At 44.8% G+C, this 15994-nt stretch overlaps 1 protein-coding gene across 1 annotated transcript in view; it reads right to left on the reverse strand.

Moving 5' to 3' along the window:
• Window positions 1-1641: 1641 nt before the first annotated feature.
• LOC124803193 (protein CBFA2T1-like) overlaps window positions 1642-15994 on the reverse strand; it is a 146223-nt gene continuing 131870 nt past the window's right edge. The window contains exons 4-5 of the mRNA XM_047264375.1: window positions 10903-11045; window positions 1642-1819 (exon numbers count right to left, since the gene is read on the reverse strand). Of these exons, the coding sequence (XP_047120331.1) occupies window positions 1642-1819; window positions 10903-11045 (321 nt within the window). The remainder of the gene's footprint in view (window positions 1820-10902; window positions 11046-15994) is intronic.

Raw genomic sequence — 15994 nt, forward strand, 5'->3', positions numbered from 1 at the left:
AGGTCTACAGTTTTGCGCATCTGCTCGACGACCCTTCTTGAAGACTGGGACTACCTGTGCTCTTTTCCAATCATTTGGAACCTTCCGTTCCTCTAGAGACTTGCGGTACACGGCTGTTAGAAGGGGGGCAAGTTATTTCGCGTAGTCTGTGTAAAATGGAATTGGTATCCCGTCAGGTCCAGTGGACATTTCTCTGTTGAGTGATTCCAGTTACTTTTCTATTCCTTGGACACTTATTTCGATGTCAGCCTTTTTTCGTTTGTGCGAGGATTTATAGAAGGATCAGCAGTGCGGTCTTCCTCTGTGAAACAGATTTGAAAAAAGGCGTTTAATGTTTCAGCTTTACGTGTGTCATCCTCCGTTTCAATGCCATCATCATCCCGGAGTGTCTGGATATGCTGTTTCGAGCCACTTACTGATTTAACGTAAGACCAGAACTTCCTACGATTTTCTGTCAAGTCGGTACATAGAATTTTACTTTCGAATTCACTGAACGCTTCACGCATAGCCCTCTTTACGCTAACTTTGACATCGTTTAGCTTCTGTTTGTCTGAGAGGTTTTGGCTGCGTTTTGTTTGTTAACGACACCGTCTAAATGAAAATGCGCCTCGTCTGAAAACCAAACGCTGTTGAGAGTTTCTTCCTTATCTTCCGCCTACTGAGCAAACTGTAGTCTCTGATGTTTGTGTTCTTCAGTGAGCTTCTGTGCATCTTGTACGGGTACATATGGAGGTCACTTAAGAATGCGTTGAACGGAGCGTCTGGATATTCCCTGTTGCGCTGCTGCCTTTCTACACGATTTCCCGGGACTTCTCTGTACAGCAACTCGTACCGCTTCAATATTCGCCGGCGAACAAACAGGCTTAGGCCGAGGTCGCTTCGCTTCCAATACTGTTCCTTCCTGTACAAATTTATCGTACAACCTGTGGATGGTTTTCTTGCAAGGGACCCATTGTGTGTTAAACTTCTGTCGAAAACGCCTCTGAGTCACAACAAGGATTTTCGTTTCATGAAAAAGTAATACAATTGCCGAACGTTGCCGTGTCGTCAGTCTTCCATTGTCAGCTGTTGCTGCTTACTAGTCTCCTAGCGCCAGTATCGTGAATTACACGTCATTTCGTAACTCATTTGTTTTTCCAAGCTCTGCTGGTACTGCTGTAGAGATTCCAACATGATATCTAATGTGTTTCGTAAATTGTGAAAGAAACAATTGGTAACACATTTAATGCGCCACTCTGTAGTTGGCTACTGGCCCGGGTGATAACAATACCGAATCGGGGACATTCATGGGCAGCTAGGAAATGATATGTTACACGGTCCCCCATCACTAATTTCTGAAAGAGAAGAATAGCACAGTTGACAACTTCACTATCGCGCTACTTTACAGCATCTCTTTGAATTAAATCTCGTCAGCAAACATTCCGTCTGTTTCTCCCGACAGCAGTAGATACACCGAAATGTCACGCGCCAACGCAGTGGCAACTTCATAACATCTGGACGTTACTTTGCTCCGTCCAGAGCGACGCACCGCAGCGCCTTTGTGCTCCGCGTAATTGACACAACATTAAAAACATTTTAATTACGCCTGTACGCGCTGCCGCTGCGAAGTTTTATAATGAAAATTGTAAATTAAAATGCGCGTCAGCGGCGCGCGGCGCACACCTCCCGCAGGTAGCACTGACAGACGCAGGCAGCGGGCGAGCGGTGCTGACACAGGCCCGCTGCGGGCTGCAGCGCTGACTGCTGACTGCTGACGTAGCGCGGGCAGCCAGTGACAGGCGCCGCTGCCGGGCTGCTGCGCTGATCGGACCCCGGGCGCCTGTCACGAGCAACGTCCAAACGCGCTGTCTGCCATTTACTCCGCGCTGTTTATCAAAAACTGTCTCGCCGCGCTGCAAAAACGCGGGACGGACAGCGTTTTGATCGCTCGGTGTTCCAAGTACGTTTCTTTTGACCGCACATATTTATTTTCTCATTGTATGGCGTCACTCACCGAGGCGGCCATTCGCTGGCACATTCTGTTTTTTTTTCCGGTCGAAGAATTTTGATTACGGCGAAAGCTGTTGATGCAGGACTGGTAACACTAATGGACACCGTATATGAAATGAAATGTCAAATTTCTTCCGCCTCTGTTGTCCACTAGTGGAAAAAAAAGTGAGCAAGATGACGCAAAGACTTTCGTACTATTGACCTCGACATTTTACTTGCCAAAATTAGCAAGCTAAATATTTCTCCGATTGCAGTACAATGTTTCCGTACGACGACAATTGTGCATCATGTCTGGAACTACAATGTAGTGATGGAGACATGTAGTATCTGTTCTCCTCCCCCAGGGCTCGATTTTAGGTCCGATACTTTTCTGATTGTTCAACAGTGACGTCATCAATCCGGTCCTACAGTGAATACGTAAAACTACATACACATTATGTAACAAAAAAAAGGTATGGCCAAACTTTCAGGAAACATTCCTCACACGTAAAGGAAGAAAAAAAAATGTTGTATGGACATGTGTCCGGACACGCATAATTACCATATTAGAGCTATTTTATACAATTCTTCAACGCATTAATCGTTGCAAACGCACAGAAAAAGAACGTACCAGCGTAGTATGAAACTCTTTCCTAAATGAAATGTCCAAAATGCCCTCCATTAGCAAGGACACATGCATCATCCCGTCTTCGCATTGATCCCTGATGTGCTAATGTAGCCTTGAAATATTGCGTATTGTTTCGCAGCGTTCCGCAATAAGGCCGCAAAGTCTCCATACGTCTTGTACCGGGGTTCCATACACATGAGCTTTCGCATTCTCCCACAGATAAATCTCTAGTGGATTTAGGACCCGAGAGCGTAGAGGCCAAGGAACTGTACCACCTCTCCTATCCGTCTGTCACGGAATCTGTTATTTAGAAGCCTACGAACAGTAACACTGAAATGAGGAGGGCTCCATCGCGCATGAAGTACACGTTCTGTCGCACTCGAAAAGGGACATGTTCCACCAGTTGAGGTGCCTCGTCCTTCTAACCCTCACCCAGTAGCGAGTAGTAGGCTTATAAGCGACCATGCTTCACAAAACGACCACCAGTTGCTTCAAACTTATTCCTGTTGTGGGTACCGTCGTTTTGAAAACCTCTCCCGACACAATTTAGGAGCGCCACAGCCATTGCCATCTGCTGGGAAATTGCCAACTAGGCGTTTCAGTACATTCCCACCGTACCGTGCCGGAAACATACTCTGTGGTGAACACTTAAACTGTTGATGCTACGTGCTTACTCAGCCTACGATGAACACTAAACGGCTGACGCTAAGTGCTTGATGCTCATAGAGCAATGAAGTTAGTCGCATGTCAACATAAGCAATGAAGTGAGTCACATCTCAAGATAACCTTCGTTCCATTGAAACAACAGTCCGCCCCCGGTAGCTGAGTGGTCAGCGCGAAAGAAAGTCAATCATATGGGCCCGGGTCCGATTCCAAGCTGGGTCGGCGATTTTCTCCGCTGAAGTACTGGGTGTTGTCCTAATCATCATCATTTCATCCCCATCGACGCGCAAGTCGCCGAAGTGGCGTCAACTTGAAAGACTTGCACCCGGCGAACGGTCTACCCGACGGGAGGCCCTAGTCACACGACATTTACATTTTGACGAGCAAGTCATCGACGTGGCGTAAAATCGAAAGACTTGCACCCGGCGAACGGTCTACCCGACGGGAGGCCCTAGTCACACGACAATTTTATTGAAACAACAAACAATGGCGGTGAACCAAAGAGTTATAACCCACTGTACATCCTAACCAAACGTAACTAAGAGTGTATTTCCAACATTTCTTCTAGGAAACCGTTTCATATAATGCTGGTACGTTCTGTTTTTTGTTTCTCATGGGTAAAATGATTACGAAGAGAAGTAGGGAATGAGTCCTAATATGGGAATAAAGCGTTTCCGGATCCATGTCTATATAATGTCCATGCAACACGTTTTATTCCTTTATGTGTGAGGAATGTTTCCTGAAAGGTTGGCCAGACCTTTTTGTTACATCCTACATACACCGCAGGCTAGTGCACAGTGCGAGGCCGAGGGCACTTTTTATGAACATTAGCGACTTTCTGTACTATTTCACTCACATGATGAGCCTGGGGTAAATGATTACCTATATTGTCGCACACTCATTTGTCCTGGACGGCTCTTCGTATTGCATGGACGAATTTTTTATTTAAAACTGGTAACCTGTAGTATGAATAGTATTAAAAAATGTTATATTGATTAATGTTAACAATAACTATATATATGTAAATTGAATAGTTCCACGTCATTTCGATAAAAGAATCGTTCAAATGTCCTATGGGTCATGTAACTTATTAACTAACTAAAGAATACTGGCTCTCTAAATTTAATCGGCAACGTTTTTACGACAATGTCACCTTTTTCCCAAAGATCCCAATTTAATTATATGTTGTGAAGCCATACTATGACTACATCGCGATATCAGTACGAAAATTACTATCAGTGGTCCAGACGTGTGATTTATTTAATTTAAAAACCCAATATTTTTTTAGGAAGACATGTTCGTATTATCAGGTTTTTTTAACGAAGAAAAAACAAATATTTGGCAATAATCCGTATAGTAACACACGTATAGTAGAAATCTCTCCATATTACCCATGTAGTATTACGCCATTAAACCATTAGGTACAGTCAAGAATATTAGGCATCAAACATGCTCTGTCAAACATACAGGACTCTCTATTATACTTATCATGGCCTGAGGTTCGTAACTGCTGGTGGCGATAAACTCTCTCACAAAACTCTGTTTACTGACTAACGAAAGCCAATTGCCTACCAAACATTGTATTTTAATATTTTTTACGTATACGTCAGTGCCAACTAACACTAAAGCTGTGACTCAATGACCTTTGTCTCTATATTCCATAGCAAAACTAAAAAACAATCGCCGCGTGGGATTAGCCGAGCGGTCTAGGGCGCTGCACTCATGGACTGTGCGGCTGGTCACGGCGGAGGTTCGAGTCCTCTCTCGGGCATGGGTGTGTGCGTTTGTCCTTAGGATAATTTAGGTAAAGTAGTGTGTAAGCTTCGGGACTGATGGCCTTAGCAGTTAAGTCCCATTAGATTTCACACTTTTTTTTTCAAAAACAATCTTATATTATCCCGCATACGCATATTCTTGTCAATCAGTCGAATCCTCATGGCAAATGCTTAATCACGTTCGAGAATGTGCTCACGTACGTTATAAATTGCAAACTAGAAACAAAACCTTTTTTTAGTACTAAAGAACATTAGATGTAAAGTCTTTTTTTGTCCGCAGGGCACGGCTAAATTGGGCCCAGAAATTCTCACTGGGCCCCCTGTATTTTCGTTTATACAACTTGTTCATATCTGAGACCGCAAAATATTTCTATTTGTTTCATATTAGACAGCAAGCTATCTTTTTCTTCTACATGAAGTGCTTCATTGGCGGTAGCGAAGTACCTTAGGAATGAGCAACTTTCGTTAGGAAGTATCATAGCTTGAATATAATACAAGACATAGAGATATGTGCGTGTAATGCATTTCAAAAGAAGGAAAGAAGACGAAGTTACTGGGTGCCCCGTGAGGAGAATACGGGGAAAAGGGGGAATGGGTGAGTCAGAATTTTACATCCCAAGGAAGTAGCATTTGTAACTGTGGTCCAGGACAGAAGGAAGGTCAGCATAGGTTGTAATGTCATCCTTTTTCTTCAGTTGCAGTCCGCCGGCTTAGCTGGGTGGTAACGTGCTCGCCTCCCATGAAGGCCCGGATTCGATTCCCAGCCGGGTTGGAGATTTTCTCCGCTCGTGGACTGGGTGTTGTGTTGTCCTCGTCATCATTTCATCCTCATCACCTGCGCGCAAGTCGCCCAATGTAGCGTCGACTGAAACAAGACTTGCACTTGGCGGCCGAACTTATCCGGATGGGGCCTCCCGGCCAACGATGCCATACGCTCATTTCATTTCTTCAGTTGCAGATCTAGCTTTCAACTGACAGTGCAGCTATCATCAGTGCACTATAAGTAGTCAGATAGATTGGACGTAATTATAACGACACATATTCAAATCTAACTCATGCAATGCTGACCTCATATGTAAACTGAAGGCAGATCATTTCTGTCAGCTGCAGCGGGGACATTACGCGGAATTAGCGGAGACGAGCGAAAATATGTACCGGATAGGTTCGATCCAGGGATCACCTGCTTACATGAGATCCCGGGTTCGAATCCCGGTCCGGTAAATATTTTCGTTCGTCGACGCTGAGTCTGCTTAATGTTCCGCTGCAGCTGAAGCAGTGATTCCCCTTCAAATCATAAATAACGTTTCACAGCTGCAGATTCTTCGTGGTGTCTCTTCTTTCGGCCGTGTCCGTGTTCGTATTCATATAAATGTTGACCTCCTTTCTGTCCCGGATTAGATCGTGGTCGTGGGGCGCAGTCACACCTATGGAATCGATTGTGATTTGTAGCTGGATCCTGTGAAGGATAAGGTGGGAAGGAAAGACTGCTTTTTGCGTAGCTTCTCACGACGCTTGAACTTCACAGCCGCCCGTAACATCGTCAGAAGATGTTACTGTGGCGATTTGTCCTCACGCTGTTAACACCACGTCATATCAGTCCCTAAAAATAGCATGAGCTTGCTCCATGACAACTGGATCCTCGCATTTTTCGACGCTAGTAAATCTTTATGTTTCCACTCCTTGCTTTGCTCTTTCACGTCAGAGTCACAGATATTCGCCGAGCAACATCCATGGTGGTTAGGAGGATAAATATGTGATCTGGATGGCGTAACACGACGGCAACATTTACGCTGCTACCTCAGTTCGGTGGGCTTTTTGAGTGCGTATGAGCAATCGCGGAACTCAATGGCCGGCGACGTCTCTCACGTTCAAAGTGTCACGGAGGGTTGCCGATTGTGACACGCCGGTCTTCGAGCACCAGGGTCATCACATATCTTTCGAATCCCGGATCTGCACGGAGAGACGGCCTGCCATTCCCGTTCTTCGTCATTCGGACTGCTTGACAGCAACGGAAGCGTCTGCGCCACCTAACCGCTATGTCATGTTATGGTGCTTGATTTTTGTACGCTTTCTTCAACTTAGTATGGATTAGGAATGAATTTTTCGCTTTTCAGCGGAACACGTGCTGATATGAAACTTCCTGGAAAATTAAAACTGTGTACCGGACTGGGGCTCGAAACCAGGGCCTTTGCTTTTCGCAGGCAAGTGCTCTACCAACCGAGCTACCCTTCGCACGAACAACGAGCCATGCTCACAGCTTTACTGCCGCCAGTATCTCATCTTCAACCTTGCGTGGGTTGTTGCAGCATTGTTTCTTTTTAAATACAGGAGATGAGTTATCGCACATTATTCCATTTCATTAAAGGGTTGCGCCATTTAATTTTGTCTCCTCTGACAGCGTATTACGGTGCTGTGACACGAGGATTTTTGTGGGTACCAGGACTGCACATACGTACCTGCGAACAAATTAAAAATAAATTACGTAGCTTTATCTTTCCCTGACGAAAGAACTGCCCGTCGTAAAGATACGTCAGAAAATAAATGATGTAATGTGGTGTAGCAGTTTTGATATTTAGTACCGGTGGCAAGAAAAATAAAATTGTGAAGAAACCACACATAGACTTTTTTATCGTTTATGTAAAAAAAAACAATGTTTAGTATAAGAGCTTAAAACAGCAATTTTACTGGAACACATTTTTTGAACATTCTGAAGGGTAATAGCTAAACTACGAAGTAAACTGATTATTTCAAAAATGAAAAGAGATCATCCAGGAAAATGACTTTACCTATGATTCAATAATTCTGCCAGACGAGGAAGGACTTGGAAGAGTAACTGAAAAAAGTGGATATGTCTAGAAAACACGTTATAGGATGGATTACAAGGTTTTGGACTTCCCATGTTGGCAGTTTCTCTTTACACGATACTTCCCCAAATTTCCTCTTTTCTTCATCTACTTCTATATTCTTACTCTGCAAGCCACCGTGGCGGATGGTACCCTATATCATTACTATTCATTTCCTTCTCCATTCCCAAACAGAGCGAGGGAAAAAAGACTGTCTGTATGCCTACGTATCAGCCCTAATTTCTCGTATCTTAGCCGGCCGATGTGGCCTAGCGGTTCTAGGCGCTTCAGTTTGGCACCGCGAGACCTCTACGGTCGCAGTTTCGAATCCTGCCTCGGGGATGGATGTGTGTGATGTCCTTAGGTTAGTTAGGTTTAATTAGTTCTAAGTTCTCGGGGACTGATGGCCTCAGATGTTAAGTCCCATAGTCCTATGAGCCGTTTTTTCTCGTGTCTTATCTTCGTGATCTTTACGTGAAATGTAAGTTGGTGACAGTAGAATCGTTCTGCAGTCAGCTTTAAAACCAGGTTCTCTAAATTTCCTCAGTAATGTTTCTCGAAAAGAAAGTCACATTCACTTCACGGATTCTCATTCGAATTCTCGAAGTATCTCCGAACACTTGTGTTTTGTTCGAACCTACCGGTAAGAAATCTAACAGCCTGCCTGTAAACTGGTTCGATATCCTCTTTTAATCCGACCTAGTGCACATTTCAAACATTCGAGCAGTACTCAAGAATGTGTCACTCAACTGTCCTACAGGCAGTTTCCTTTGTATGTCAGCTACACTTTCTTAAAACTTTCCCAAACCAAGGTCAACCTTTTGCCTTTCCTAGCCCTGTCCTTATGTAATCATTCCATTTCATATCGCCCTGCAACGTTACTCTCACATCGTCGTGACTGTGTCAAGTAACACACCGCTAATACTACATTCAAACATTACACGTGTAGCGTAACGACTGTATTCAGTCAAAAAATACGTCAGAGCAGAAGTGAGTTGCAACAGAGCCAGCCCCAGCTGGGTGACAAGTTACGTGTTGCAAAGCAAACCATGGCCGACTGGTGATGCAATGCGCAGTCAGCTGGGCGCGGTACACCAACTGCTGATGCAGCAATTAGCTAGCGGAACGACGGAGCCTTGGAACTGTTTGGAGTATGTGCCTTTTGCCCTAAACGAGCATAATCTGGAGTGTATAAGCACAAAGCCATTCAGGTGCTAAATCATTCTCGTCTCAGGATCACAGCCTACACCATGAGCCTGTGACCCTCGGAACGACATCCTGGAATGCAGTACGGGGTCTACTGTTCGACTGAAAGATACGGCATGTTATGAGGGAGCCGCTCGCTCGATGTAGGCAGCTCTTAGCCACAAACAATCCAGAGCTAATAGAGAGCATCATGACTGATACAGGGATTAGTGATCACAAGGTCGTTGTAACTAGGCTAAATACCGTTTCTTCCAAATCCACCAGAAACAAAGGCAAAATAATTTTATTTAAAAAAGCGGATAAAGTGTCACTAGAAGCCTTCCTAAGAGACAATCTCCATTCCTTCCGAACTAACTATGCAAATGTAGACGAGATGTGGCTCAAATTCAAAGATATAGTAGCAACAGCAATTGAGAGATTCATACCTCATATATTGGTAAGAGATGGAACTTATCCCCCATGGTACACAAAACAGGTCCGAACGCTGTTGCAGAGGCAACGGAAAAGGCATGCGAAGTTCAGATGAACGAGAAATCCCGAAGATTGGCTAAAATTTACAGACGTGCGAAATTTGGCACGGACTTCAATGCGAGATGCCTTTAATATGTTCCACAACGAAACATTGTCTCGAAATTTGGTAGAAAATCCGAAGAAATTCTGGTCGTATGTAAAGTACACAAGCGGCAAGACGCAGTCAATACCTTCGCTGCGCAGTGCCGATGGTACTGTTACCGACGACTGTGCCGCTAAAGCGGAGTTATTGAACGCAGTTTTCCGAAATTCCTTTACCAGGGAAGACGAATGGAATATTCCAGAATTTGAAACACGAACAGCTGCTAGCATGAGTTTCTTAGAAGTAGATACCTTAGGGGTTGCGAAGCAACTCAAATCGCTTGATACGGGTAAGTTTTCAGGTCCAGATTGTATACCGATTAGGTTCCTTTCAGATTACGCTGATACAATAGCTCCCTACTTAGCAATCGTATACAACCGCTCGCTCACCGATAGATCCATGGTTCCAATTTTGGCCACCAGGTAGAAATGTGCAGCTGTGAATGCAAGAAACATACACAGAAATCTTTCCATGTGTAACGGGTTAAGAAAAGGACGCGGGCAGACGGGGTCAAACAAGAGAGAAAGGTATAATGTTGATTTTATTATTAACCACACACACACACACACACACACACACACACACACACACACACACACACAACTTGTTCAGTATGAGCAGAGGACATGTCAATGAGATGCTGTACAGTGCCTGATTTTCCCTAGTGGTCGAAATTGGAACTATGATTTTTTTTTTCCAGCTTAAATCGGTTCCGCATTAATGCATTAGCGTATCTGTTGAGTTCGCTGCCGTACGATAATTACAGCCCACACTGGACCTCCGTTGAACAGCTGCACTTGAATGTAGCCACCAGATACTACCCAACTACAATACAGTATTATTGCACTTGGCTGGCTTTGGCCGTTCTTGGAAACACACGGTGACGTCATAGAGTGCAGTGGTGACTGAGGGATGTGCATCATACTGTGAATGAATTCAAGACAGCTGTGAGTGTACTATGAAGTCAATAAGCGTGTTCTCGTGAAATATCACGATAAAATTTCACGATAAGCCAATTAAAGTGCCTTCACTCCCAGGTGCAATAATACTGTGGTCGACTAATACGTGAAGATGAAACAATATTGGATTGTACATGCGTGAGACAAATATCAAAATAAAATGAAAATACAGTTGCAAGTAAATTTTGGTTTATTGGAATAAAGGGCGGAAGGTGGAGCTGGTTTAGGAAAGTGTGTGGAGCCTTACCTGTCAGACGGCCGCCTCTTCATGGGGTGTGGCTGCTGCTGCTGGGCGTGGTCCTCAGAGTGGAAGATCTCGGAGGGCTCGGAGGGCGAGAAGGCGGGGTCCAGCACCACGTGCTCGTGCTGGCGCAGGTACTGCAGGGGCGCCTGCCACACAAAAAACCACACACCCGTCACTCAGACTACCGAGGAAGCGGCACGTCGCACTCACAGCCAGTCCTACACACTACCCTATCACATACTAAACACCTTTTCCCAAAGCTGTTTCACAGAGGAAGACCACACTGCAGTTCCTTCTCTAAATCCTCGCACAAACGAAAAAATGGCTGACATCGACATTAGTGTCCAAGGAATAGAAAAGCAACTGGAATCACTCAACAGAGGAAAGTCCACTGGACATGACGGGATACCAATTCGATTTTACACAGAGTACGCGAAAGAACTTGCCCCCCTTCTAACAGCCGTGTACCGCAAGTCTCTAGAGGAACGGAAGGTTCAAAATGATTGGAAAAGAGCACAGGTAATCCCAGTCTTCAAGAAGGGTCGTCGAGCAGATGCGCAAAACTGTAACCTATATCTCTGACGTCGATCTATTGTAGAATTTTAGAATATGTTTTTTGCTCGCGTATCATGTCGTTTCTGGAAACCCAGGATCTACTCTGTAGGAATCAACATGGATTCCGGAAACAGCGATCGTGTGAGACCCAACTCGCTTTATTTGTTCTTGAGACCCAGAAAATATTAGATACAGGCTCCCACGTAGATGCCATTTTCCTTGACTTCCGGAAGGCGTTCGATACAGTTCCCCACTGTCGCATGATAAACAAAGTAAGAGCCTACGGAATATCAGACCAGCTATGTGGCTGGATTGAAGGGTTTTTAGCAAACAGAACACAGCATGTTGTTATCAATGGAGAGACGTCTACAGACGTTAAAGTAATCTCTGGCGTGCCACAGGGGAGTGTTATGGGACCATTGCATTTCACAGTATATATAAATGACCTAGTAGATAGTGTCGGAAGTTCCATGCGGCTTTTCGCGGATGATGCTATAGTATACAGAGAAGTTGCAGCATTAGAAAATTGTAGCGAAATGCAGGAAGATCAGCAGCGGATAGGCACTTGGTGCAGGGAGTGGCAACTGACCCTTAACATAGACAAATGTAATGTATTGCGAATACATAGAAAGGAGGATCCTCTGTTGTATAATTATATGATAGCGGAACAAACAATGGTAGCAGTTACTTCTGTAAAATATCTGGGAGTATGCGTGCGGAACGATTTGAAGTGGAAAGATCATATAAAATTAATTGTTGGTAAGGCGGGTACCAGGTTGAGGTTCATTGGGAGAGTCCTTAGAAAATGTAGTCCATCAACAAAAGAGGTGGCTTACAAAACACTCGTTCGACCTATACTTGAGTATTGCTCATCAGTGTGGGATCCGCACCAGGTCGGGTTGACGGAGGAGGTGGAGAAGATCCAAAGAAGAGCGGCGCGTTTCGTCACAAGGTTATTTGGTAAGCGTGATAGGCTCTGCATCGCGGTGATCTTCCTGTCGAGGTTTCGAGAGGGTGCATTTCTGGATGAGGTATCGAATAAATTGCTTCCCCCTATTTATACCTCCCGAGGAGATCACGAATGTAAAATGAGAGAGATTCGAGCGCGCACGGAGGCTTTCCGGCAGTCCTTCCCTCGAACCATACGCGACTGGAAGGGAGGTAATGACAGTGGCACCTTAGGTGCCCTCCGCCACACACCGTGGGTGGTTTGTTGAGTATAAAGGTAGATGTAGATGTATTCGGACATCCATATGTACAGGGGATAGGCATAATAATGTAAACACCTGTAGTTACTTGGGAAAGAATTGTTAATAAGGGGTTGGACCCCCATTTGCCCGTTATACACCTGCGATTCTTCTTGGAATACTAGCATGTAATGATTGTATAGTCTCGAGTGGAATGTTTTGCCACTCTTCGATCAGAACCTCCTCTGTAGTGACGAGAGAGGTGGAATGCTGCGGAGTCTGCGCTCCAATACCGCCAAAAGGGTTCGATAATGTTCGAGTCAGAGGACTGTGATGGTGAGGGAAGACTGCACTTCAACTGCATTCTCCTCATACCATGATTGTACTGTGTGAATGGGTGCATTATCGTCCTGAAATGTGGCATCATTGTTGGGGAACAACATTTGAATGAAGGGGTGCACTTGGTCACCTAAAATGTTCACATAATCGTTGGCTGTAACACGGCTTTTGAGAGTAATGATGGGGCCAGTAGAATACCATGAAATGGCTGTCCACACAATCACACTTCCGCTCCATGCTTAACGGTTTGAACCAAGCAATCAGGACTGTAGGCTTCTTTTAGCGTTTTTCAGACATAAACCCTACCCGATGTTCGAAATAACGAAGACGTTGACTCATCGGACCATATGACGTGATTTAGGCTCCTGACACCATGTTTACCGCTTCTTTGCGTTGGTTCTCGTCACTAACGGTTTCCGTACAGCAGCTCGTCCATGAATATTCGCTTTATGGAGTTCTCGGCTCTGCAGTAACTTTAGCCGCCGTAGTTTTGTGTTTCTTTGACCCAATTCGTGTTAGCGTACGACGATCTCTGTCATTTAGTTTTGATTTGCGCCCGTTATTACCTTCACACGATGATGCGTTTCCATGTTTTGTGTAGGCTGTCATGACTATTGAAACAGTTCTAAGTTCTAGGGGACTGATGACCTCAGAAGTTAAGTCCCATAGTGCTCAGAGCCATTTGAAATAAAACGTTAGTGTTATGGAGACGCTTCGGGATCTCAAATGGGAATCCGTGGAGGGAAGGCGATGTTCTTTTCGAGAAACACTTACTGAGAAACTTCCTGGCAGATTAAAACTGTGTGCAGGACCGAGACTCGAACTCGGGACCTTTGCCTTTCGCCGGCAGGAGCTCTACCATCTCAGCTATCCAAGCACAACTCACGCCCCGTCCTCACAGCTTCACTTATGCCAGTATCTCGTCTCCTAACCTCCAAAATTCAGAGAAGTTATCCTGCGAACCTAGCAGAACTAGCCCTCCTGGAAGAAAGGATATTGCAGAGACATGGCTTAGTTACAGCCTGGGGAATGTTTCCAGAATGAGAGTTTCACTCTGCAGCGGAGTGTGCGCTGATATGAAACTTCCTAGCAGATTAAAACTGTGTGCCGAACCGAGACTCGAACTCGGGACCTTTGCTTTTCGCGGGCAAGTGCTCTACCATCTGAGCTACCGAAGCACGACTAACGCCCCGTCCTCACAGCTTCACTTATGCCAGTATCTCGTCTCATAACCTCCAAAATTCACAGAAGTTATTCTGCGAACCTAGCAGAACTAGCCCTCCTGGAAGAAAGGATATTGCAGAGACATGGCTTAGTTACAACCTGGGGGATGTTTGCAGAATGAGATTTTCACTCTGCAGCGGAGTGTGCGCTGATATGAAACTTCCTGTCAGATTAAAACTGTGTGCCGAACCGAGACTCGAACTCGGGACCTTTGCCTTTCGCGGGCAAGTGCTGTACCATCTGAGCTACCCAAGCACGACTTAGAATTCGAGCCGCGGTCAGGCACACAGTTTTAATCTGCCAGGAAGTTTCTCAATAGTTTTTCTCGAAAAGAACGTCGCCTTCCCCCCAGGGATTCCCATTTGAGTTCCCGAAGCGCCTCCACAACACTAACGTTTTAATCGAACGTAGCGGTAACAAATCTAGCAGCCCACCTCTGAATTGCTTCGATGTCTTCCTCCAGTCCGACCTGATACAGACCCCAAACACTCGAGCAGTACTGTAATATTTCTGGCTTATTCAGCCATCATATTAGGCTCCAGGAAGCTATTCCCAGGGCAGTGGAGATGCAAGAAGCATAGAGATGACGCAATGTGGGATGAGGTACCGGTGACAGATGTTAGATTCGGTACCATTCCCGTGAGAAAGACCGCCTGCATGATGCTGCTGTTCTGTGATTGGCTGCTGTGTTCGGCGGTAGGGCGCCAAAACGTTAAACTTTAGTTGCTATTATTGATTAAACCTGTCATCCAAATTACTTCATTTTTTTAAATAAACATCTCTCAACAGCCAGCTATCAATCAGTCATTTCAAAATTATTATAATCAAAGTATTACTAAAACAAAAGACTGACGATATTACTGCCGATGCACTTCGGAGGCGTTCGGGTCACGCCTTGCTGGCTTGGCGCGCGATGTGTCTCGGGCAGTCCGGTTCTCCAGTTCTGACCGTTCCAGTAGACAGACATGTTGTCTGTTATAGCAGTATTTGCTTCATGCAATTTTATTTACTACAGTTCCGACCGTCGCTAGGTACAGACATGTTGTCTGTAACAGTAGTATTTGATTCATGTAATTTTATTCTCCAGTTCTGACGGTTCCAGTAGACAGACATGTTGTCTGTGGCAGGATGTATTTCATGTTATTTTAGCCAGATATAATGACTGTGGCAAGATATGTTCAATACGTTGCTATCAAGAATAGTGGCATCCCAAATGAGTTATAGTTTATTCGTAGCAGCAGTTCCTTGCTAAGTTAATTTCAGCTTCAAGAAAAAGAATCCACGACCTGCGTGTTGTTTTCTGCGCTGGGGACATCATCATCATGAAGACAGCAGGTTAGTGAAGTGTACAAGAACTTATGTATTCCACACAGGGCAGTGGAAACAACTAGGCACCCCACGTGTACTGCATGTACAGTACAAATGTGCTCAGTGACACGTCATTTGCAGTAATGCAGATGAGGTAAAGAAGGATGAAAGCATTAATACTATCTCACTTTTATTCCTTTTTCTTGCAGTAGTACTCAATAACAGGTCGCACCAGCGTCCTATATGCGGTCTCCTTTACAGGTGAACCACTCTTTACTAAAATTCTTCCAAAAAATCAAATTCGACTATTCGCCTTTCCTATCACAGTTCTCACATGCTCTTTCCACCTCATATCGTTTTACAACATTAAGTCCAGTTATTTAAGTCCAGTTATTTAAACTACTTCACTGTGTCAAGCAGGGCTCTAGTAATATGTATCGGAACGTTACAAGTTTGATATTCCTACTCATCAGCAGTAACTT

This window comes from Schistocerca piceifrons, chromosome 6 (assembly GCF_021461385.2).
Source record: "Schistocerca piceifrons isolate TAMUIC-IGC-003096 chromosome 6, iqSchPice1.1, whole genome shotgun sequence".
NCBI classification, from domain to species: domain Eukaryota; kingdom Metazoa; phylum Arthropoda; class Insecta; order Orthoptera; family Acrididae; genus Schistocerca; species Schistocerca piceifrons.